This window comes from Anarrhichthys ocellatus, unplaced genomic scaffold (genome assembly GCF_004355925.1).
Source record: "Anarrhichthys ocellatus isolate YVR2014 unplaced genomic scaffold, GSC_Weel_1.0 scaffold21, whole genome shotgun sequence".
NCBI lineage: Eukaryota > Metazoa > Chordata > Actinopteri > Perciformes > Anarhichadidae > Anarrhichthys > Anarrhichthys ocellatus.
The window spans coordinates 2,892,465-2,915,767 of record NW_022280051.1 but is presented as its reverse complement, the minus strand read 5'-3'; the positions used below and the strand labels follow the sequence as shown (position 1 = coordinate 2,915,767).

At 46.4% G+C, this 23,303-nt stretch overlaps 3 protein-coding genes across 6 annotated transcripts in view; 1 reads left to right on the top strand and 2 right to left on the bottom strand.

The window, feature by feature from the left end:
• Positions 1-93: 93 nt before the first annotated feature.
• Positions 94-5,723, bottom strand: ckap4 (cytoskeleton associated protein 4). Of its 2 annotated transcripts, XM_031858786.1 has the most exons (3): positions 4,881-5,723; positions 3,093-3,645; positions 94-1,678 (listed from the first exon to the last, which is right to left on the bottom strand). In XM_031858786.1, exons 2-3 carry the CDS (start codon positions 3,411-3,413, stop codon positions 464-466), a joined length of 1,536 nt encoding a protein of 511 aa, XP_031714646.1. In that variant the 5' UTR covers positions 3,414-3,645; positions 4,881-5,723; the 3' UTR covers positions 94-463. The 2 variants fall into 2 exon arrangements, with proteins under 2 accessions (XP_031714646.1, XP_031714647.1); XM_031858787.1 differs by lacking the exon at positions 4,881-5,723 and having other exon boundaries at positions 3,093-3,863.
• bltp3b (bridge-like lipid transfer protein family member 3B) overlaps positions 4,778-23,303 on the top strand; it is a 21,922-nt gene continuing 3,396 nt past the window's right edge. The window contains exons 1-19 of one of the 3 annotated variants that reach the window (XM_031858780.1): positions 4,778-5,354; positions 10,953-11,115; positions 12,547-12,585; positions 14,348-14,439; positions 14,563-14,752; positions 14,847-14,987; positions 15,301-15,468; positions 15,864-16,044; positions 16,230-16,313; positions 16,465-16,626; positions 16,713-16,856; positions 17,040-17,155; positions 17,275-17,416; positions 17,815-18,008; positions 18,118-18,834; positions 18,999-19,630; positions 21,068-21,216; positions 21,595-21,752; positions 22,038-22,188. In XM_031858780.1, the coding sequence (XP_031714640.1) occupies positions 5,311-5,354; positions 10,953-11,115; positions 12,547-12,585; positions 14,348-14,439; positions 14,563-14,752; positions 14,847-14,987; positions 15,301-15,468; positions 15,864-16,044; positions 16,230-16,313; positions 16,465-16,626; positions 16,713-16,856; positions 17,040-17,155; positions 17,275-17,416; positions 17,815-18,008; positions 18,118-18,834; positions 18,999-19,630; positions 21,068-21,216; positions 21,595-21,752; positions 22,038-22,188 (3,667 nt within the window). In that variant the 5' untranslated portion in view covers positions 4,778-5,310. Of the gene's footprint in view, positions 5,355-10,952; positions 11,116-12,546; positions 12,586-14,347; positions 14,440-14,562; positions 14,753-14,846; positions 14,988-15,300; positions 15,469-15,863; positions 16,045-16,229; positions 16,314-16,464; positions 16,627-16,712; positions 16,857-17,039; positions 17,156-17,274; positions 17,417-17,814; positions 18,009-18,117; positions 18,835-18,998; positions 19,631-20,332; positions 20,417-21,067; positions 21,217-21,594; positions 21,753-22,037; positions 22,189-23,303 lie in introns of all 3 variants that reach the window. The other 2 variants (XM_031858778.1, XM_031858779.1) reach the window with 2 other exon arrangements.
• Positions 11,361-13,580, bottom strand: LOC116389818 (complement C1q-like protein 3). Its single transcript, XM_031858788.1, has one exon. It carries the CDS (start codon positions 13,506-13,508, stop codon positions 12,774-12,776), a length of 735 nt encoding a protein of 244 aa, XP_031714648.1. The 5' UTR covers positions 13,509-13,580; the 3' UTR covers positions 11,361-12,773.

Genomic DNA, 23,303 nt, shown 5'->3' with positions numbered 1-23,303 from the left:
ATGTAACAGTAAAGGCAGCTTCAGCACCAAATCATAGTTTTAACCGCATGTCACAGCAAGAAAAGGTTCCTCACAGCTTTAGGTCAACAAAAGTTTTTATTCTTGTAAATAAAAAACATGGAGCGCTCAAAAAGAGCTTATTATTGCATTTGGTTGGTTTAAAAAAAAAAACCAGCCGTGGCACTGAAAATTATACAAAAAACATTATGAGAAAAAAAGGAACTACAGTGCAGAATGAGTGTGTATTTGAATTCACAGATCAGCAGCAGGCTACAGCTCTGCCCCCCCCCCCCGTCCTAACTCCCCACATTGGCTACTTTTCTACTAAAATGCACCGTGACATCGACCGTCAAGTTTGTGAAAAAACGATTCTTCAAGAAAACGGGAGACGTGGGTTGTGGTCTTTGGGAATCATTATTGTCATGATTTGGTGTCCTGATGTCACGTTGCCAAATCAAACTCCCTACTTTCCCTCCTTGCCCTTGGATAAGCCCTCCAGCGTCTTCGTGGTCGCCTGCAGAGCTATCTGAAGAGCAGCAATGGCCTCATCGTGGCCTTCTAGCTTGGCCGCCTTGTCTTCCAAACCAGCTACCACGCTTCTTAAACTCTGCAGCTGCTCTGGCTTTATGCTGCCGCTGCTGCTGTCCTCCAGAGCAGCGAGCCTCTTCTCCAAGACCACCACCTGCTGACCCAGGCTGGAGTCCTTCGAAGACAGCTTGGTCTGGGCACTGCCCAGAGAGGCCATGTTGGACTGGAGCTCCCCCAAACTGCTCTTCAGCACCTCCATGTCCTGCTCCACGCCAGATTTGGCTTTCTCCACGGCCTGGCCCTGTGCGGCTAGAGTGCTTTCATGGGTATCGTACTTGGCGAACAGTGATTCCAATTTGGTGGAGATGTCTGACACGGACGCTGACAGGGAATCCTCGATCTCCTCCGATGTTTTAACTCTGGCCTCCAGGTTTTCCGTTCTTTTCTGGACCTGAGTAGCAGCTTCTTGCACCTGCTCCTCCACGTTACGAACGGCATCGGCCGCGTGCTCCACGCCACTCTCCAGTGTCACGCTTTTGTCCTTCAGAGCCTGGACGTCGGCCTCTGCTGCAGACAGTGACTGCCTCAGATTCCCAACAGTGTCTTGCACCACTGACCTCACTGATTCCACTTCCTGAGACAGCGAGGCTACTTCCTGGTTACGAGTCTGGAGCTCTGACCTCACAGTGCCTATCTGCTCCCTAAAGGAGTCAGCCGAGGCATCGGCAGCCTCTTTGGCTGTTTTGATCTCATCTATGGCTTCGACGATGGCCGACAGCTCCTGTTTGATGAGCAAAGGGTCTTCCATGTCTCCCAGACGGGCCTTGAGATCAGCCAGCTGGCTCTGCGCTTTGCCCTGAGCTTCGGTGAACTCGGCCACGTTGACCGTGATGGACTGACTCACTTCAGCCAGACGCTCCTCCACAGTCTTCTCCAGGGAGGAGAAGTCCCTCTCTCGGGCCTCCTTCACCTCGTTGATGCCATCTGAAAGGTCCTTCAGTAGGTTGTTCTGGAGCCTCTGGAGGGCCTCCTCCACCCTCCTCGTCTCCACTTCACCCCTCTTCATCCGGCTGACTGCCCCCTCCAGCTCCACCCGCGTGATGCCCAGTGATGACTCCAGCCCGTCCACAACGCTGCTCAGGGACTCCACCTGTAGGACAACATCCATTTTAACATCTACAGGATATGATTGAACACATGTAGATCCTAATGCACTCGAATAACTGCCATTTGTCACTCAACATCAACTGTTCAGGAACTAAGAAAGTTTTAAGATTTGTGCATCTTTCAGATGATTCAGAAAGTTTTAAAATAGTTAATTTTCCTATGATATTCCTATTCTCAATTGTCTCGTTATGACACTTTAACAGTTCCTCACTCATGGTCTTCATCAGTGAATGAAGTTGTCCCATTTGTAACACAGTTACAGAGTCGCATTCATTCACTGATGAAGACCATGTATTTTAGTGGAAAGCTCAGTAAAAATGCTGGTAAGTGGATCTTGAGTTAACATTATGTTGTAAAACTACTACTAAGGACAAGAATGAACTGTTGCCTTAATTTTGTAATTTGCCCTCAAATCAATTATTACACTTCCTAAACATGCTAAATTAGATATTTAACATATTAAATCAATATTTTGTTCCATATTGAGTTGGTGTAATATTTTCAATTGTATGGGAATTTTCCAAAATTTAGATTAGCGTGGAACTTCATTCTTGCTCTTCGGAAAAGTGTGGCAAAAGCATCTTGACTAAAGGTCCACTTACTAGCTTTTTCCCTTTTAAAAATCAAAAAGATGGTGCAAGAAATAGTCCACATAGTTTGTTTTTATTTATGGCAGTGGAATTAAACACCGTGGCAAATATTCACGATGCAATCGTTGCTCCTCGGTGTCACTATTATGAGCACTATGAGCTCCCACCCAAAGTAAACTTACACAACACACACGTTCCACTACATCTCTGCACGAGAAGAGTCGAGTCATCACATAGCTGAAGCAAGTTAAGGTGAGAATGTGACTATAGATTAACATTCAGGAAGTGAGGAGAGAATGAATGAAAGGGGGAGGACTTCAGTTATATACACCAGTATGCTTTAGTTTGCATGTGATGACACTGAACAATGACGTTTTTATTACAGCAAAATAGATTGATGATCAGCCATTACTAATCTGTCCTCTTATAAAACAGAGGGAGGTGTGACCTCATCCTTATGTGTTGTCCTCAAACAAAAGAAAACCAAATACAAAACAATGAAACAACCAATGATTTATTTACACAGGGTCTGAAACTTTTATTTGTACTTTTTGGAAGTTTTCTGAATGTAAGGAGGTATACGGAGGAGGAGTTCACCAAATCCATCACAGTAGCTCACCAAACCGACCCAACCCCCACCAGTACATCCAGTACGGACAGTTATGTAATGTCTGACAAAAACAATGCATTGCTTACATATAAAGTTTTTATTTCGATGGGGTTTGTGGAAAAGTGTGGGACCCCCTGCAGATGTCATTCACACTCAGTTCGTACTTCTCTCCACATTGATTCGTGGCTTTCACTTACCTGTTGAACGACGCTCTCCATTGTTCCGCTCAGCTCTGCGTTTTGCCGTGCGCTCTCCTCATGTCTGGCGCTGGTCTGTCGGATTTCCTCCACAACCTGCTGTAAATAAAAAGCAGCAAACCCGGCAGCGCCCAATAACGCGATGTAGAACACAGTGGTCGCCAAAAGGCCGAGGCAGCTCCCTGATCCTGGCTCCTGAGGTCCGGGGCCACTCACCCCGTTACCGGTGATCTTCGGGCTTTTCTTCGACGCATCCTCTTGGATGGATGCGGCGGCGCTCTTCTCGCTCGAGCCGTTCTTGTTTCGGTTTTTCGCAGTCATTGTAAATGGGAGCTCGCTGAGAGAAGTGTGTGTAGGGGTGTGTGTGTGTGTGTGAGGGGTGAGAGCTGCTGGTGTTTTGCAGTCGTGGATGGAGAATGTTTCCAGTACAGTCCCACTAACCGGCCCAGTAGCGTATCAGTGAGCGCGTCGTGTCTCTCCACGGGGCTCTTTAGCGTTGAGGTATGCGGATGGGGGCTGTCCCATGTTAAAATTCAGGCTCTGTATGGGTCCACTGTAATGACAGAAAACACCAGAAAAATGAATGCACAGAAACTAGATCCTCCATATTCGTTTAAAACAATAATGAGGTTTCTGCAGAAGCATCTCTGGTGCAGCAGCACTGATTATTCCTAAAATACGGGTTAGGTAATTTCAGTGACTTTTTCACAAGTTTTGTTCCTACGGGATCAAAATGAGCAGCTTTATTCATCTTTTAAGTAACTTGAAGTGAGCAAAATGTCACTGTGATCTAGTGAAGGATAAAAGATGCTCTAACTTGGGACAAAACGCTGCAGCCTCCCAACCGTGCATTGCTGTCTGAAGTCTATCATTCAATGTTAGTGACATAAAAGCGTCTATTATTACTCTGTTTTTACTGTGGCACACGTTCATAAATGCTGTAATGAACCCAAAACACTGAAGACTGATGCAAACTTCCTGCAACGGGTTTAAAGTGAGGCAGAGCGGGGCAGGGAGGGGCTGTTTCTTCCCTCCAGCTCGCTCCTCCTTTCATACGTGGCAACTGCAGGCTGCTGTTAACTCCTTTGGTTAGATCTCTGCACAGAGAGAGAGGCTCATCAGAGCCAAGTCACAGCTTTTATGTGCCCACTGACAAAGAAGTGAAAAGTCCAAGAGGTTTCACTGCCTTTCAATTATTATACATATGAGTGAGTCTTTTTTTTTTTTTACGTACCTTAGATTTTGTTTGCAAGTGAATGAACACAAAGTTATTTTCATAGGACTTGTTCTAAAGAGTACATCAAAGAAAACAAAGTGATATTACCATAACATTTTTGTATTCTCAGTCCATTCATAATTATTGCTTATTATTATATCACCATTTGTAGTGTTGTAATATCAAAGACTATTTCTGTTGGATTTTTTTGTATATCCTCATGCAAATTTTCTCTCATGTTTAATAGAAAAACACGTTTTTTCCCTAGTTATTCTTATTCTTGTGATAATATATACAAAGCATATTAACATCCTCGACTTGAACACCAGATGTCACTAAAAGAGCGTTTTATGGTGAGAGCAGAGAACACCCTGAAGCCACGATGCAGTATGGACACCATAATGTCAAACTGTAACAATGACTAAATATAATCTATTTACATTTATCATAGCATCTTCCTCTGAAAGATAATTACTGAGCAAACAGCAGAGTTAACATCTGCAGTAATTGAAACTATAACAGTATATAAGTATTCAAATGATACCAGTATATCCATAAATATAAGTACTTACAGTTACCCCATCCTCATCTTCAAGTTCAGGGGTTTCCCAGCGGATCCTGAACGCATCACGACGCCCCGCCCTGACGCCGTGACAACAGACGCTGATCGTGCCTCGCGCTGTCCAGGTGTTCGCTGTATGATATTGCAGAGATCATCTGGGACAGTTTTTTGGAGCTTTATCAGTGTCTCTGCACGACATGGCCTAACGTGGTATGCATTGTCCACAAAACCCGGCTGTCACTCGGACCTCTGAAATGCTGTTTTTCCGCATCAACTGTCAGAGAATGAAGCGGGAACACCGTTAAAATGAAGACTGACACGGGTATGAGAATTTGAGCTGTGTGTTTATACCTCGAGTGGGAAAAAGCTAGCGGGCAGGCTAGCCAGCTAGCTCAGAAACACCTCGGCCGACCGGCTCGGATAATCGGATTCGTGCGACCATGGCTGGACTCATCAAGAAGCAGATCCTGAAGCATCTCTCCAGGTCAGTCCTGAGCTGTGTTAGCAGACATGCTAGCTCGCATCCCTGTTGTCTGTCAGACTGTCAGCTGCGTGTTCAGGTGACGTAACCCTCACTGACCCGAGGCAGCAGCTAACTGGCTAGCACTGGGGCTAGTTAGCTGGTGAAGGGCTAATCCCTCAATACCTACTGTGTAGCAGGTTGAACCAGTCGAGTGGTTGAGTCAGATTGTTAAAACGACAATCTCAGCTAATGGCAGAGTATCCCCGAGTAAGTGTTCAGCTAATAACACACCGACTACAACAATAAATCACGCAATAATGAGATAATTAGACAGTAATATGACATTAATATGTCGATACGTTGTTTACACGTGTTTGAACTACTGCTTATCTGCTCTTTTCACAACTGTGCCTCCCTATCAGCTATCACATGGACCCTCAACGCACCACACAAGATCATTAGAGAAGGAAATGTCCTAAAGCATCAGTCTGTCCCCTTAATTATACACATTTGACAGCATGTTGTAGCACCTGCAGGCCCCCATTTATGTATCTAGAGATAAATGAGCCTTATATTGGTTCATGGTCTGTTTAATAGCGCTACCACTTGCTGTGTAAAGCCCCCCTATTTTATTTAAATGTTTTGCTGTTATGGGCAGCATCAGCTGGACCCGCTTTACATGCATTATTCATTCTTTTCCACTGTCCCTCAAGGGACTTTCAATGGACTACTTCCTTGTTTTGTTCCAGAAGCAGAGCTTGAAACACAGAGCCGGCACTCACCTGCTGCTGACCTATAACGGAGCACCTTCAAACAGAAGAGTGCGTTGAATGATAATGTGTTAAACTCAAAAAGAAATGACAGCGCTCACACGGAGCGTAAGAAATGACAGCTGTCACGTTCATTTTGCAGCTCACAGATGACTGATGTCTTTGAAAAGCTCGTCGGTATGCAGCTGGACCAGCTCGTGGTCATGAAAAAGAAAAAAGCACAAAGATGATCGTGCTCTGGGAGAAAAAGTATTTGTGGTGACTCGGTTGTAATTAAATACCTTAATAGTGTTTAGGCTTTGTCCTTCAAACACTTACACACTGTCAATTTTGCCTGTTTTGTCTCCAACACACAGCCTGTGAGTGGCATGCCCTTCGTTGTCCTAGTACCCTAAGTTGTGTGTGTGTGTCGAAGCAATGCACAAGTGACTGTGCATGCCCTCAGCAGCATTAGCGTCGACATTGACAGGAAGTGACCCGAAGAGTAGCGATGATGTCATCCTCTTAGGTCTTCTCTGATCTTCTTTGTCCCGTCCTGATTGGTCCGGCATATATATATATATATATTAAAAAAAAAAAAAGGCTAGATTACTCACACACACACACTGCTCCTAGGTGTGCTTTGACAACTACAGGTTATGTTGCGGGTGTCAACACGTCCGCTCAATGTTTGCAGATGACACACGTCTGTCCCAATACTTGCGTAGACCGGGGCGAGCCCTTTTTAAGAGTGAGGCAGCACCGCCATCATTGCAGCTCATTGCCCCAGTAGTCTGCAGTGGCTGTTCCTCCTCCGGGCCGAGAATATGTGCACCGAGGCATGCAGGGCGGGTTTTTTTCCGGGTTAGAAGAAGCATCGTGTGTGTGGCTTTTTGTGTGGAGTTGTTGGATTTGTTCTGTGTTATCCTAATGTGACGGTGTATCGATGAAGACAGGTCGAACTCTGGGAGCCCCAGGGAGTGATTAGATGACAAGGTGTGTGTTTGTCATCATTACAGACAGACAGGTTTAGATTATCGACGGGATTAACAGAGCTCCTGTTACACACACACACACACACACACACACACACACAGATGGATGGATGGCTCTTTATTCCCTCTGCTTTGTTTTTTGTCAAAGACAGTTTGTCTTGCTTTCACAGGGAGGTTGATAGGCCACAGGCTTAGCTGGTAGATATTTTGACACAGAAGCTTAATTCCAGACTCAAACTTTGTAGGAATGACTGGTCTTGTGACAGAAATAATGCAATTGAAGTAGTTGATTGAGTTATCGGTTAGTCCCACATTTATTCACACTGCTTCCTTCTTTATTTGTTTTGAAGGAACCACAAAAAATGCCTCCCGCTTATCCATACCATCCTGTCTACAGACTGCTTAGTAATGTCACAAGACCACAGCCGTCCCACAAACTGTGGACGGCGTAATCTACATCCTCAGTCCCAGAGAATGTGGAAATGTTGAGTGGTGGAGGGAGATTTGCCTGATGCGCATAGAGCAAAGCTGTTGACAGACAAACGTACACAGAACGGGCCCCTAAGAAGGACAAGATTAGCACTATAGCTTCTAATGGAAAGTCAGCAGAGTTTGACTGTAAGGCTAGTGTTAGGAAACGTGCGCACACAACACGTCTGTTCTGAGGTTTAGTGCCCACTGCGGTGTGAGAGATGAGTTTATTTCTGCTGCGTTTGTCGTCGTGGGCCTCTTTAGGTCCGACTCTTCCCGTCCTGCAGCAGCGGTGTGATGGTGCACCGTGGTGATGAACTCCATTGTTTCCAGCGTTACGGCTCACTGCTGGTGGCACGAGTCACGACTGAGTGCCGAGCTGTGGGCGTCTCATCAGTGCGTAGCTGTGACGCACTTGAAGGACAGCTGCGTGTTGTTGTTGTTGACGTGTGTGTGTGTAGGAGTTTGTGCACAGCTGTAGATGTGTGTGTCTTTGCACTTGTGCTGGTATGTGGGCGGGAAAGTAATTCATATAATCCAGCTTGATGATAACTTTGAGATGACGCAGTCTTTTTTAATAACTGTTCTATTAGTGCTGGCTAATGTGTTTTTTGTCTGTCAACACATATTCAAGCTCAAACACTTTGCAAACAGCTTTAATATCAGAACAGTGTGCTGTGCAGAATAGTAAAGCAGGAACGTTGAGACGTCATCAACATGTTTTTTGCAACATGCTGGAGAAGACTGCTGGCACTACTCAGGACTATCTGAAACCAAACCAACAGCGTTGGCACCTTTGTCCAAAGAAGCACTTTGTTTCTTTATATCTATATCAATAAAACAGAAGGATTTCCCAATAAAGACACCTGGACTTTGTTATAGGCTCTTTTGACAAGCAAGGCAGTCAGATGATAGAGTTGTAAGTGGGTCATGTTACCCGCCTTCAATCAAACTTCAGCAGAACATTCCTCAAGAAGGTGTTATTTAAAATGAATATTGGGTTAAGTTGTTTTTAGACCTCCAGCAGACACTGCAGTGCTGCTGGCCTCTCACAGATTTCATTTAATTTGTTGGGTTGTCTTAGTGTGCCATATTTACCACAGGCTTCATATGCTTCATTGGGTGTTTCTGTTGGTTTTGTCAACTGGTCTCTAACTGAGTAAAGTCCCCTGATACTCATTGCACTCCTCCACGTTGACACTGAATGAGCTGCTGAAGGATTTGGAGGCCAATTTAAATGTCACGTCCTCCATTCTTGTCGTTGAGCCAAAGCCTGCTGCTTGGTCTAATAAACACTGGCAGCAATGAATGTGGCAACACATCAGATCCTTTTTATTTCTCAGGAAAAACACTATTTTCTAGCTGTAGTTTCTTTGTCTCTCTTTCTGTTCGTCTTGTCTCTCTTTGTCTCTTTGTGTTGCCCAAGTCTTGGTCGCCATAACAAGCTGGTCGTCTGTTTGAGTCACTCTCGCCATCTTCCCTCAGGCTTCTCTCTCTATCTCTCTCTATCTCTCTCTCGCTCTCTCTCTCGCTGGCACTGATGTCATCAGGCTGCGCCACGAATGCACCGTCAGGGCAGGAAAAAGTGTCTTTGTTTCCATTCACAGGATCCACAGACATCAGCAGAAAAGAGTGGCGGCCTGAAGTCTGCGTCTCACTGTATTTCTGGTTCAGGGGGGAAAACCGTTAGACATCTTTAAAGTTGATTTACACACAAACACTTAACAAAGAAGACAGTACATGATCATCTTCACACTTCTCTCCAGCCAGCAGCTAGTCTTGATCTCTTTGTGGGTTCTGGATTTGATCCGGTGAGCCGGAGACGAGAGGGAAAGATGCCAGTGTGTGAACTTAATCCCCTCGGCCTCTTGCTGCTGTTCTCAATGCACGAGTCTGTCTGTGTAATTTAGCTTATTTAGAGTCGAGTCGCCTTGATATTAGACAGCGGATCAACAACATGTTATTACAGTGTTGGTTTATTTATGACTTTGGAAGAAGGAGAGAGGAAACAAAGGGGGGCTGGCCTAGGGGAGACCGAGCAGCCAGATAAGGAGAGAGAGGGACGCTAGCTGGTGGATACTTGATCAGCAGCAGGAATGAATATTTCACTGTTTACAAGGCTGAGCAACAACACCCATCTCTCAGAGACAGGCGGTGGTTCTGTATGCCCATGTGAGCGCATGTGCACAGAATAATACTCTGTTTATCTCTGCTGCTGAATAATTTACAGGTTACACGTTGAATTGGAAGATAATCTTGACACCGCAAGGAGAAGGTGTTCGGAGGAATTTGTAAATTTGTAAATTAATTCATAAACGGCTGAATCATAAAGCATTGCTCATGGGGCAAAGTGTCTCTTCACACTCGCAGTACATCTTGCTTGACAGTCCTTGCATGGTGTCTTGTGTCAAAACGTCACAAAGGTGTTTCAAACGACAGCGATCCATCCATCGCTGTGTTGATTTGAGCGCGTTGGCACACATTCCTCGCGGCATACGTATCTCAGTCAGTAGGGCAGTAAAAGACTATTGTCTCTGCCAGGGCAATCAGGCCACTCTGTCGGTAATGTGTGCGTGTGCTGGCTGTGAAACTGAGCTTTGAGCCGGCCCCGTTTACAGACGCATACTGTAAGTGTGTGAGAGATTAGCTGGTAACAAGATTTAGCCGACTTGTACTGCACACAATGGCCGTGTTCATGGAGCTCAAACTAGGAGGACATACACGTCCACACGTCAAAGGATGAAGGCTGTCAAATCGATACCGTCCCTGTTTTTAGGAGATTCCGTCAGACTGGACTGCGGAGATTCACGGGTCAATGATCCATTCAGTATCTGCCCACTCCGCTAACTATTAACCCGTAATCTGAGCGTGAGCGTGGGCAGAAAACACTTAGGTCACGGACGCTGGAGTTTGTGTGTTCAAGCATATTTACTGAAGCTAAAAAGCAAATAGAGCGAACACACAGAATCACCTCAGCACACAGAGATGTTATAAATATATACATACGTAGCATTTCCTGTGAAACTGAGGTTGTAAAAATGAATACAAGCTCATACCTTTTTAATTAAAGGGGTTTATTGGCGTCTGATGCCGTGTGAGGTTTGAGTACACTTTGTCCTTTCTGTGAACATAGTGTCAGACTGAGGCCTTTTACTTTACCTCCCACTGTACCATCCTGTCTGCAGTATTTATATCCATACTTGCGGGGTTGATCGTCTCATAGTATGACTTCAACAACTTTTTGCGTGTTATTAAAATGATGTGGATTGTGTTCTTAGATATTATTCACTCAGAAATGAATAGCTTGCTTTAGAAAATACTGTATATTGCCTGATATTCATTCATTCACTCTATAAATATTCCCAGGCTCAAAGCTGCCCTTTCTTCTCGCCCGTGTGTCATAGGTTTGCTAAGAACTTGTCGCCGGACAAAATCAACCTGAGCACGCTGAAGGGCGAGGGCCAGCTCACCAACCTGGAGCTGGACGAGGAGGTCCTCCAGAGTCTGCTGGACCTGCCCACCTGGCTGGCCATCAACCGAGTGGAATGCAACAAGGCCGCCATCAGGGTGAGGGAGTCATGTGTTGAGTTCTACATTTTCATTAAAATACGCTCATTTGGTGTCCGGCAGGTAGTTGGATGAGAAAGATTGTTACCGCTCTCATCTGTACATTAGATATGAAGCTGTTGGCAGTCTTTATGCTAAGCTAAGCTAACTACCTCCATGCTGTAGCGTCCTATGTACACATAGATAAGAGTTAGATAAGATTGAAACTACTTTTTACAAGTGAATAAGCATATTTCCCAAAAATGTCAAGTTTTTGCTTTACATCTTTAATTCTTTGAAGGGGATTGTTGAAACAAAAGTACAAAGATCTGATTTATTTACAAAGTCATCTTTAAAATAATACACACAACTGATTGACGTTATTTTATTTCATTACAAAATGAAAGGAAACCCAGAAAACAACATAATTCTCCTCTGTATAGAAACAGACATGCTGACACTTGATTCAAGCGTATGGTGTACACTTCCATTGAGTCTTTGCTCTACACACACACACACACAGACTGATGCCTGAGATGTGGTCACGGTCATCATGGTCATGGTATAAGAGACTCTGACACACCCTGGAAACAGTGAATGTAATTTCCTTCGTGACTTGGACTTTTATTCAGACCAAAGTCAACGTTTTCTTTTCCACCTCCTGGTTGTCTCTCTGTTCTCAACCCTGTCTTCGCACACTTGTTTGAATCTCCATTTTATTGGTCACTACCCAATGAAATATTGTCATTGCTGTGTCATTGTCAGTGTTGCAACGATAATACCCGCATCATTTTCAGTAAGTGTGTGTGTGGAGCATCAGATTTCAATGGAATTGAAACCTGCTTAAAGTGCGTTGTGTTGCTTACTGATGGTAAAAAGAAAAAAGAGAACAGATGTATATCTCACTTCCTCACTCGTTAGATCCCCTTCTCTTCTTCATCTCTTCCTGTTACCGAGGAGCAACACTCTAACCTCCATTTTAAAAGACACAAACAAATGAAATTAAATAAAAGTACATAAATGTTCCTGCTCTTTAGACTTAAAGTGACAGGTCTGAGCTAACGCCCCCTACTGGCACCTCCTAGCATTATACTCCTAGAACTGCAAAGTGAACATGAGTGTTTAATCTCTTTTGCTCTATAATTTGACACGGACTTGAATCAAGAGGCGGCATGTTGAGGATTAATGGAGCGCCGGAGCTGAATGGAACTAACTGCCTGTCAGTCCAGACTCATTGATTTCTCTTTCTTCCTTCATCTCTGAGCTAACTGGCCTGCTGCTTTTGACTTGATTTAATTCAGTAGCATTTAATTTGATTTGTGCAACCCATTGATTTGAATGGTAATGTAGTTTAGGTGTTTTTCGGGAGCACTAAAAGGCCAAACGCTTGCCAAATGGATCAGAATACTGTGTGGCTGAGAAGCTAAGCCGCTGCTCTGTTTTCATTCACAGATACCATGGACAAAGTTGAAGACTCACCCCATCACTTTGGTAAGTTTCACCCACAACACCCGTCGCTCACGTAATCAAAAGAGGTAAATGAGAAGTTTTTATTTCCACGTTTGTTGTTATTCAAAGCAGCAAAATCTCCGATAAAGCCATTTACAAATAAGATTTGTTTCTTAACTTAATGGGACCGATTGGATTTGGGTCCGTCGCACGTCACACGACGCAGTTCATCACAAGGTGAAGAGCAGGAAGCCGCTGAAGGTGTTGTAGTAATAGCTGTCGTCGAAGACCGCCCTGTTGGCGTAGAGCTGCACGTACACGCTGTCTCCGGCCTCCAGCTGCACCACGGCTGCGTTGGTCGCACTGTCCTGGCTGTCGTCGCCCACCGTGTCCCACGTAGACACCATCTTCTGGCTGTTCATCATCAGGGACACCACCGAGTTGGGCTGTCCGGAGTTGTTGTTGTACATGGTGTAGCTGAAGTAGTACATCCCCCGGACCATGGCGGTGAAGATGCCCGTGGCGGGGTTGTAGCCGCTGCCGATGTTGGAGAGGATTCTCTGGTATTTAAGCGGCGTGTCCTGAGCGAACGGACCGGTTGAGGCTCCCAAAGCGGCGGAGAAAGCCATCTTCGATGCGGTTGACGACGTGAGGTCTGCGAGGGCCTTCAGCTGCTCGTCCTGGGCCTGGTTTATCTTCTGGAGCTCCTGGGACTGGCTTTTGTAGGACTGCAAGGTGGCTTCGACGCCGGCCATCTTCTGCATCATGGTGCCGAGGTTTTGCTCGAGCTTGCCCTGTGTCTGCGACATGGCTTCCAGCTTCTCCCCCATGGCTGCCACCGCGGTGAGCAGGGCACAGGTGTCGGGTTGGCAGACCGCCATGCTGGACCCGGTCCCCAGGTGGCTGTAATTCCCAAAGCACAGGCTGCTGGAAACCGACAACAACACGAGGAATAAACACTCCATTTTCCGACACTCGTCCACACAGAACCTGGAATGTTGCGTGTGGTCCTCGGTCCTAATTTATATATGCTCCCAGCACCGGGTGTTTTTCACCGCCTTGATGTATTATATAAAACACTTCAACAAACATATCAGAGGAACACAAAACTATCGCGACACTATTTATCAGACATGTACCATGATTATCAGGACCACATAATACAAGGGCTTTGTTATAAAAGGTAGCACAATGGCACTTTGTTGTAACCGCTATGAGTCACTATACTGCACAACACAATTTTATCACACCACCAACAATAGCATGGAAGTATTCTACAACAGCGAAAAAGGGAAGACGGGCTACTGCACGAAGGCGGTACCAAAAGAGTGTCTAGACTTTTATTAATTAGAGAATAACTCTTTGCATTTCAAGGTGTTTTATCTACGCTAGACAGGCTGCTGCTTGTGCGTGAGTGAACAATATGTAGGCGGCATCCACACCTCCAGTGGCAAAGGGCGACGCTGGCCACAACAACTTATTTTGATCAACTTCAAATCTTCAAACTTCAATCGTTTCCACTCTAATGTTTTGTTTGGCGGACGAACACGTGAGGTGATGACTAACATCTTTACAAAACAGGAGTCAACACGCTGATGTAAACTACCACAGCAGCTAGGTCTGCTACAGTACAATACTCACCATATAAGTGGAGCCTGATCTTAATTTAAACGGGTTTAAACAGAATGAATAGACATGCAAACAAGCATCCGTGTGTTGATTTATAATTCATATCCGGACTGTTCGGTACAGTCCTGATGAAGACTTTGTTGGTAGTGAAGCTAAGCCTGTGACTTGGTTGCAGACTCTGGATAAAGTGGTGATGGAGATGAGCACCTGTGATGAGCCCCGTCCCCCTAATGGCCCGTCTCCCATAGCCACAGCATCAGGACAAAGGTGAGCGCTGCTGCTGTTTCTTTTGTGCTCCTTGTACCGCAGACATTATTGAACTCTGACGTCCTTTTTAAAGCGGGGCACAAGGGTTAAATATTCGGTGTGTTTACCTGACTTTCTCTCCAGTGAATATGGCTTTGCTGAGAAGGTGGTGGAGGGGATGTCACTGTCCATCAATTCCATCATCATCAGGATCAGTGCCAAGGCCTTTAACGCCTCCTTTGAGCTCTCCCAGCTGCAGGTCTACAGCGTCAACACCAGCTGGAGCATCAGTGACCTGCGGTTCACCCGCATCCAGGACCCTCAGAGGGGAGAGGTTCGTGTTCATTTATTCTTTTCATTTAAAAGACTTCTAGGATGTTATGTTATTTTTTTTTTTTTAATGGCTCTTCCACTCCTGTTTGGTTCAGATCCTGACGTTCAAGGAGATCAGCTGGCAGATGATCCGCATCGAGGCTGACGCTATCCAGAGCGCCGAGCATGAGATGCTGAGCGCCCCCATTCGCCTCATCACCAACCAGTCCAAGATCCGAGTCACTCTGAAGAGACGGGTCAGCATCAAACACACACACACACACACACACACACACACACACACACACACACACACACACACACACACACACACACATAGTCCTATCTCCTAAATATGCTGTCTGTGGGGTTTTAGTCCATATTGTAAAAACGTATATTCTGCTGGCTGTACCTGATAAAGAACATGTAACGTGCGATTCGAGTGTTAAAAACAAATACCTCACACAATAAGAGAATTTCCCTACGAGTGTCACGTTCCATTTATGGGAGCTCTCAGGCTACCTCCACCTGCATAATGCATGTCTGTGCCAATGGCTCTGTCCGACACAGATTAAGGACTGTAACGTGGTGGCCTCCAAGCTGATCCTGATCCTGGACGACCTGCTCTGGGTGCTGACCGACTCCCAGCTCAAAGCCATGGTGCAGTATGCCAAGTCGCTCAGCGAGGCCATGGAGAAGTCTGCGCAGCAGAGGAAGAGCATGGCCACAGAAGAACAGGTGCGCATGTCAATGCCCAAATGTCACCCTCTGTGGATACGCCGTGTCATGGTCTGATAGTTTGTCCTCGTGTCCGTGGAGATCATGTCTGCCCCTCTGTGTCGCCATATGGCGTCTGTCTGCCTCCACCATCTTTGTCTCTCCTAGTTTTTGCTTCTGAAACACATACACTCACTAAATACATTGATCGCCCACGCAAATTCACACTTATCCAGGTCGCACAGAGCTTGCATTACCATCTACTGGAGGAATTGAGTATTGCATGATTCAGCAGTTGATTGAACCAAACAGTCTGTTCAGTCTCTGTATGCCTAACATTGACATGAAAACACACTACAAACCTCCAACACTGATCCTTGTATCTGCGGATTTTTTTCCGCCTCTGTGTTCACCAGGTGTCGTCGCCGCCGCCCTCGGCCCAGCAGGTGCGTACGCAGCAGGCGTCCACGGCGGCCGAGCAGACCGCCACCATGGCCAACCTGTTCAGCACCTACGACGTGTGCGAGACATCCCACCACCTCCAGATCACACACCTCGACCTGCACATCTGCGACGACATCCACGTTAAGGACAAAGGTCGCATATGCACGGATCTACATGTGCTGTACATGACATGACACAGAAAGCTTTTTTTCTTTGACTCTTCATGAATACACACACCTGCTCAAGCTGTGGCCTCAATTCCCTTTTTCTTTTTTAATTCAACAGCATGTCACTAAAAAGCTTAGACTTGACTATTTCTCTGTCTTTCGCCTGTGCAGTGAGCAATAAGAGGATAACAGGTGGAGCCATGCAGCTCTCCTTCAGCTCCATCACTCTGGACTACTACCCTTTCCACAGAGCAGGTATGAATCCTGCAACGATAAGAGACCGTGTCTGTTTTTGACTTCTACATCTCCCCTTTACCTTGGGATGCAAAATCCAAACGATTCACGTCAAACAAATGACGGGCGTACCACTACCTGTACCGATTTTCCTCCTCTCCGACCTCTCCAGGTGACAGTTGTGACCACTGGATGCACTACAGCGAGGCCACCAAGACCAGAGAGGGCTGGGTGCGGAACCTGCTCAATGAGTTCAACTCCAACGTGGAGATGTTAACGAGCGCAGTTCGAGACCACAAAGGGCCGGCCCCCGCGCACACTTCCCCACAGCACGGTAAACCCGCGCGCCTCAGGGTGTCGCACTTTTGTTGCTTCTCCTGGCACACGGCACATCATCCCTGTGGATTTTCTGTCCTCCAGTGTCCCTTAGGGACGATGTGTATGGGCCTCTAGGAAGTCAGGAGAGAGCAGGAGGAATAGGGCTTAGGGAGGCAGAGGGAGGACTCCTAGAGTGGAGCGCAAACCCACAGCCTCCGGCCCAGTGCTGCTGGTGCCTTGAGCCAGGTACCCCGGGTGTGTGTGCGCACAGCTGGGTGCGGTGGGTGATGCACACCTTTTTTGAAAGGCACAAGGGTTTCTCGTTGGTGAACTGAGTGGTTTCTGTTTGTCTCCCTCCCTCCCCTTGTCATTTCATTTTTGTCCCTCCTTTCTCTATCCTTCAATCTCTCGTTCTCTCTCTCTCTCCAGGTAAGATAAACACCTCCTCCAGCGCCTCCTTCAGTCCTCCTCTCCCTCAAAGCCCCAAGACCCAGCTCATGTCCAGCTCTGTTGTTCTCAGGATAGCTGACTTCAGCATCTATCAGGTCACCGCAGATGCACTCTGGCTCACACACCTTCATGTTTGGAATCACAGACTACTACATAATCTTCACTGCTGACTTTTCGTGACGGTTTCTGTGTCTTTTTTTTTGTGTATTTGCAGGTGTCGACAGCGGACCAGCGGCGCTCCAGCCCCAAAACCATGATCTCCTGCAATAAGAAGACCTTGTACCTTCCCCCAGAGATGCCAGCCATTCATGTCGAGTTCACGGAGTACTACTTCCCCGATGGAAAAGACTACCCAAGTAAGACTTCTGTGTTTAGCGTCTTATTTTAGAAACATTCATCTTTATAAGTAGGTCGGTTTTACACACCAGGCACACTGTTCTGGCTTTCTTTCCCTCCTCCCGTTTGGATCTATTCAGCCCATTTATTCAGCTGTGGGGAAGTCACTGACTGCTGTGTGGCTGAGAAAACATTGATTTTCTGAATTACGTCCAGTGTTCTGAATGAGGAATGATGCGTACATTAAACACTTTGATGCTTTTTCTTCTTCTTTTTGGCAATAAAGCGGAGATTGTTCTTTCTCGTGTTTTCTCTCTTTGTGATTTCTCTAATGTCTCATTCCTCCCTCCTCTATGTGACTAAAGAATGCATAACGCCACATCTCTTCCCACTTCCCCACTTCCTCCCGCCCGTCTAGTCCCGTGTCCTAACCTGTACGTCCAGCTGAACGCCCTGCAGCTGGTTCTGGATCCACGCAGCCTGGTGTGGATCAACCTGTTCGCCCTGGACCTCAGGCAGAGCCTGGAGCAGTTCATGGAGATCTACAAGCTCAGCGACTCGCAGAAACCCGAAGAGCACGTCGACGTCAAGGTTGACGGCCTCATGCTCAAGGTGAGGTGGAAGGCAGAGAGGTGGACACGTGAGCTTTTTGTTCAGGTTTAAAGGGTGGAATGAGTTCTCTGGTACTGATTTAAACAGATTTTTTTCTACGCTCCATTAGCTGGTGATTCCCATCGATCGGGATGCCTCCTGTCCCGCCGATCTGCCTCGCTCCATCTCGGTGCAGACCTCAGAAATGGTGGCCACGAACACCCGGCACCCGGCTAACTGCACCCGCTCCCACCTCGAGGCCCTGCTGCAGGCCTTCGAGGAGCAGCCCTTCTTCTCTCCCTGTTTCTCCTCGTTCCCTCGCTCCTCCTCCTCGGTACCCCTCCTCCACCCCGTCTTCCAGCGCCACGCTCACGAGCAAGACACCAAGCTCCACGACATCTACCGGGGCCTGGTGGTGCCCACGTTGGGGACGGACGCCCTCAAGATGCCGGCCGCCGCTGACTTTTGGGCGCTGCACTTTGCCCAGTTCTGGGTGGACTACGAAGGCACCCGCGGAGGCAAAGGGCGGCCGCAGCCCTTTGTGGACTCCTTCCCTCTGACCGTGTGGGCGGGTCAGCCTGCGAAGATCGTCCAGCACCAGGAGAAGCTCAGGTGTGGTTTGTCCAGCAGCACATCCGGAGAGGCTGTCGCACGGCTGCAGAGGAAACGTTTGTTAAAAGACTATTACAGCACCGATGCACACGATGCAACACCGCCTCCCAGTAACGGACTCCATAAACCCCTCTCATTGGACAGTCTGCCCTCCTCCTCCTCCTCTTTGTCATCATCCAGTAAAGATGCAAATGTGCATGTGTTGGTGCACGTGCAGAAGCATTTAAGTGCTCAGGTATGCTTTTCATTCTTTTGGCTGTGAAAACTGCACAATATGCGCAAAACGTGATGGTGAATCATTCATTTGGAATCTTAATTCATCAAAAATAACCCATTGCACCTGTAATTCGTTAACATACCTTTTGATAACCGCTTTGGTATGTGTGTGTGTGTTTGCAGGTGAGCCACCGGCAGTATGTGTTTCTGATGCAGCTCCAACGCAGCATCAAAGCCCTGCAGCAGACACTACAGCAGGATCTGGAGAAGATGGGCTCCAAGAAAGACCGCAAGGATCCCTCTCAGCATCCTGCAGACCACCAGCCCTTCACCGTCTGCCTGGGCCTCCTGCTGAAAAGCGCGGAGGTGTCGATGCTCCTGAAACCCGTCCCCCGCCCCGAGGGTTCCGGATCTCCCCTGGGGTCCGAGCTGTCCCCCTCAGAGAGCCGAGGAACTCTGGATGCAGGAGAGGGATCCGGGTCTGAGGGAGGAGCCGCCAAAGGGGTGTGCACTGTAGACCAGCTGCTATGTGGTGAGGGATCAGAGTGCGGAGCCACACACGGTCCTGCCCCTCTTGTCCCCAACTACACTTCAACTACACGTCCTGACTCCAATCACAAAGCGTCAGTGGACGAGAGGACTTTCGCTAAGAACTCTGGGAGGCGGAGTTCAGATGAAGGGGGCGAGATGGTAGTGGATGGAGGTGAAGACGTGGGAGGCGGACTAGACTCTAAAACCCAGACGAGTGACCCGCTGTCTGACTGTAGTGACAAAGACAAGTCTGCAGCCGCCAAGATGCCTCAGTCAGCATCCAGGTATTGAGTTTATCACACAAACAGGTTTTCTATCACTGAGAAACAACAGGACTGTACTCAGTTAAATGACTCTGTTGTGAGTGAAGTCAGTGCTGTACTTCAAATCTCGTGTTATCCAATCCCAAACTCAAAGATATTCACTCTAAAGTGACATAAAAACAGATAAAAGCGGCTAATCCTCTTATTTAGGAAGCTGAAAACAGCAAATATTTTGTGTTTTGCCTTTATTAAATGAATGAAACTAATAAAAATGGCTGCCTTTGACATTTTATAAACTAAACAAATAGTCATTTTATTTAATCAACAGATAGATCGATACGTTGCAGCCCTTAAAAGATCACACGTGATCATTCGCTACAGTTTATAGATTTCATAACTGAATCATAAATATTCCCCTCTGTTCTTCACTGTGGATGATGAGTGTAAGGAATGAGTTTCTCTCTCTAATTGAATCTGTCTCTTCCTGAACACAAGAGCTGTGCGTTGAACTCCCGTATGAGTGTTTGTCAGTGTGAACGTGACTCCTCTCTGACGGTTATGACTGTCGGCTGGCCTCGAGCTGCCATCTCTTCCTGTGTGTAATGTCTCATTTACTGTCTTCATATCCAGCACGTCATCTTCTCGTCATTCCTCAACTCATTCACTTTCTTTTCTGCCTCTTGACTCTTGCGAGGTGTGTGTGTGTGTTTTCTCTCTACCAAGGAAAGGAAGTTTGTCTGTGGTTTCTGATCTCCTCAGCTCCTCAAACTCCAGCAGATCCACCTCCCTTTATTCCATGTCCAACATGTAAGGCACTGGATCTGTGACTAGCCGTGTTAGTGTGTGTGTGTGTGTGAGAGAGAGAGAGTGCGGCTTCGTCTTGTGAACCCTGGATGAGAACAAATCAGTGAAAAACGTGCGTGATGTGAATCCCCCGGTGGGCGTGCATGTCTGCATGCGTGCATGACGCGCTGGTCCTCGTCTGTGTTAAATGAGTCTTGTGTTTGGTGTCTTCCTGTTGACTCGTGGTGGGTCTGCCTTGTGTTCTCAGTCTTTTGGGAGCCGCTTTAATTTGAACCGTTGAGTTTCTCCGCGGATCGTTTCTTGCTCTTGGAGGGATTGCACACTTGGTTCTTCTAACATAACCTTAAACAACACCACACTAAGGACTGAAGCGATATTTAATTCATGACTCGTCGAGTAAGCCCTGTCAGCTCTCCGAGAGCACAGCAGCCTCTGCTCGGTGTCAGCAGAAGAAGAAGAAATCCCGATCAGATATGACTAAATAAAAGCACCGTTTCTTTTCTGGACTCTTTAAATCAAACAATCAACGTCCCTGTCGATCATAAATCACTGGCATGCATTAACCCAAACCCAAGCAGATTTCAAACTGTACAGAAAGATCTGATTGATACGCTCCATCTCTTGTGTGTGTGTGTGTGTGTGTGTGTGTTGTAGTGGTCGTTTGATGCGGGACCGCTCCCAGTCCAGCTTCTCTGTGTCCTACAAGAACATGAAGAAGAGCCCGTCCCTACAGTCGCTGGACAACATCTCCATAGACAGCTACGTGATGGAGGACGGAGACACGTACAGTCTGCTGGAGAGAGGTGGGGCAAACATTAATGCATTAATAGCTTTTTGTTATCTTTAATCTTTGAAATAATCTTCTAAAAATATGATTACTGCACATCTACTGGTAGGCAACTGTATTGACCAGAAGGTGGCAGCATTGTGCTGATACGTCGGTAATGTACAGTGTAACAGGGGAAGCTTCTTTAGTCATGAAAAAGACATTTATTTTTACAATTAACACTTGAAATGATGAAGGCACTGAATGACAAGGTAGTACAAAATATAAACCATACTTTGGTGTTTAGTCTCATGATGCATTGATAAAGCCTGACAATGCGTCAAAGTCAAATGTGTGTCTTGTCCGTGTAAGTATGTATATAATATTTATGTGTTTATTTCTACGTGCGGTGCAGATGACGTGTCCATGTCGGGCTTCAAGGATGCCGTCAGCGAACAGAGTGCTACCGAGAGCGCCACCGAGGCTGTGATTGGCCAGGAGCAGGAGGGAGGCGTGTCCCCCGACACCGTCAGCGCTACCTCCCAGAGCATCGACGATCCCACCAAAGACATAGTAAGAGACCAAAACACCTGGAAAATATATTCATAACTCGATATTGATGTTGTGGATCCATATCTCATCTCATATAATGTTCTGCTTCTCACTGTGAGGATTAATAACTACTGTAACTATGGGTTCATAATCTAAACAATACGTCTGGTGTAAAAGTATTCTATGTACAATACTAGAGTCAGAAATTCACATACAGTAAATGTGAAAGTATAGTAAAGAATCCCAGTTTGCGCTCACAGAATATGGCGGCGCTGATTGTTCTTCTTCTTCGTTCCCCTCCCCCAGGTGTCGGTGCTGGTGTTGAAGGTGCAGTCGGTGTGTGTGGCCATGGAGGCGTTTGGCGAGAGCACGGCCGTGGCTCTGGAGGTGGGCCGGGTCACACCCAGCCAGCTGGGCAACGTCAGCCTGAGACAGTACCTCAGCAACCGCAGCCTGGGTAAGAAGAAGTCCGTGATACACTGACTCACGTGTGGCCGTATCATGAACACCGCGGCACACATCTGTCCAAAAGTCTGTCTACGTTCTCAACCCAAACAACGGCAGTCTCAGAAAAAGTCAAGTAGTAACACTATCTCTGTGATGGGGGTGACACATCTTGTAGATTTGACTGTAGTGGTGTCTGAACATGCTACACAGCACTTTTATAAATTTGATAACATCCCCAGTTACACCAAACTGCCATGTGAATATTATCAAAGTTATGAAATCCTCAAGTGTCAAAATACTGTAGTAAGAACAAGCTGCCTCTTGTTTTATCATTGTGAGCTGCTGATTACATAAAACAAGTCCGCTAAAATAGATTCAGCAGAAGTAGGCTGCAGCCTATTTCTTTGGTCCAAACTAAAGCGGAAGATGAAAGTCGAGGGACGTTTGTCGAGATTCAAGCCCACAAGTGGGGCAGCTACCAAACAAGAAAGAGCAGTGTGTGTGGATTTAGACTAAAGCCGGTCACATAAACAACATTTAGTTCTTTTGTAGATTCTTTTTCGATGATCTTTTTCTGGTATTTTTTCTTATTTATAAGAGTGAGAGGATGAACAAGGACTTTATGAGGATGTGATGTGATGAAGGTCCTGGAGCAGACTGTAAGCTGTTCTGTTGGGTTTAAACCACCAGGACGCTCCACAACTGACCCCAGCCCTGTTTTCTGCGTGTTCATACTGTAACACAAGACAGACAGACGGGGAGACCAGTAGCAACATTAACTTGCTCCTGCTTCACCCTCAAATATTTTGACAATCGATTGATTTCAGTCCGTTTTCATGCTGAAAATGAAAAGCACTCGATGGTGCCAAAATCTCAAATGTGAGAATGAATAGCTGTGCTTGGTCTTACATTATAGTAAATTTAATATTTTTGACATATTTCACTGTTTTTTCGATGTTTATCGGATTAATTGAGGAAATAATCATCTGATTAATCTAAAATGAAAATAATCACTCTAGTCTGAATCCCTTAATGTGTTAACCATTATGTCAAGTGCACACACACACACAGGCACCCCCTCCTTTTATTTACCTTGCCATAACTCCCCACAGGTATGGTGTGTTC

Coding starts and splice junctions, on each gene's coding strand:
- ckap4 (XM_031858786.1), bottom strand. CDS start 3,413: ATGACTGCGAAAAACCGAAACAAGAACGGCTCGAGCGAGAAGAGCGCC. Junction 1,679..3,092: donor TGGAGAGCGTCGTTCAACAG/GTAAGTGAAAGC, acceptor GTTGTCCTACAG/GTGGAGTCCCTGAGCAGCGT.
- LOC116389818 (XM_031858788.1), bottom strand. CDS start 13,508: ATGGAGTGTTTATTCCTCGTGTTGTTGTCGGTTTCCAGCAGCCTGTGC.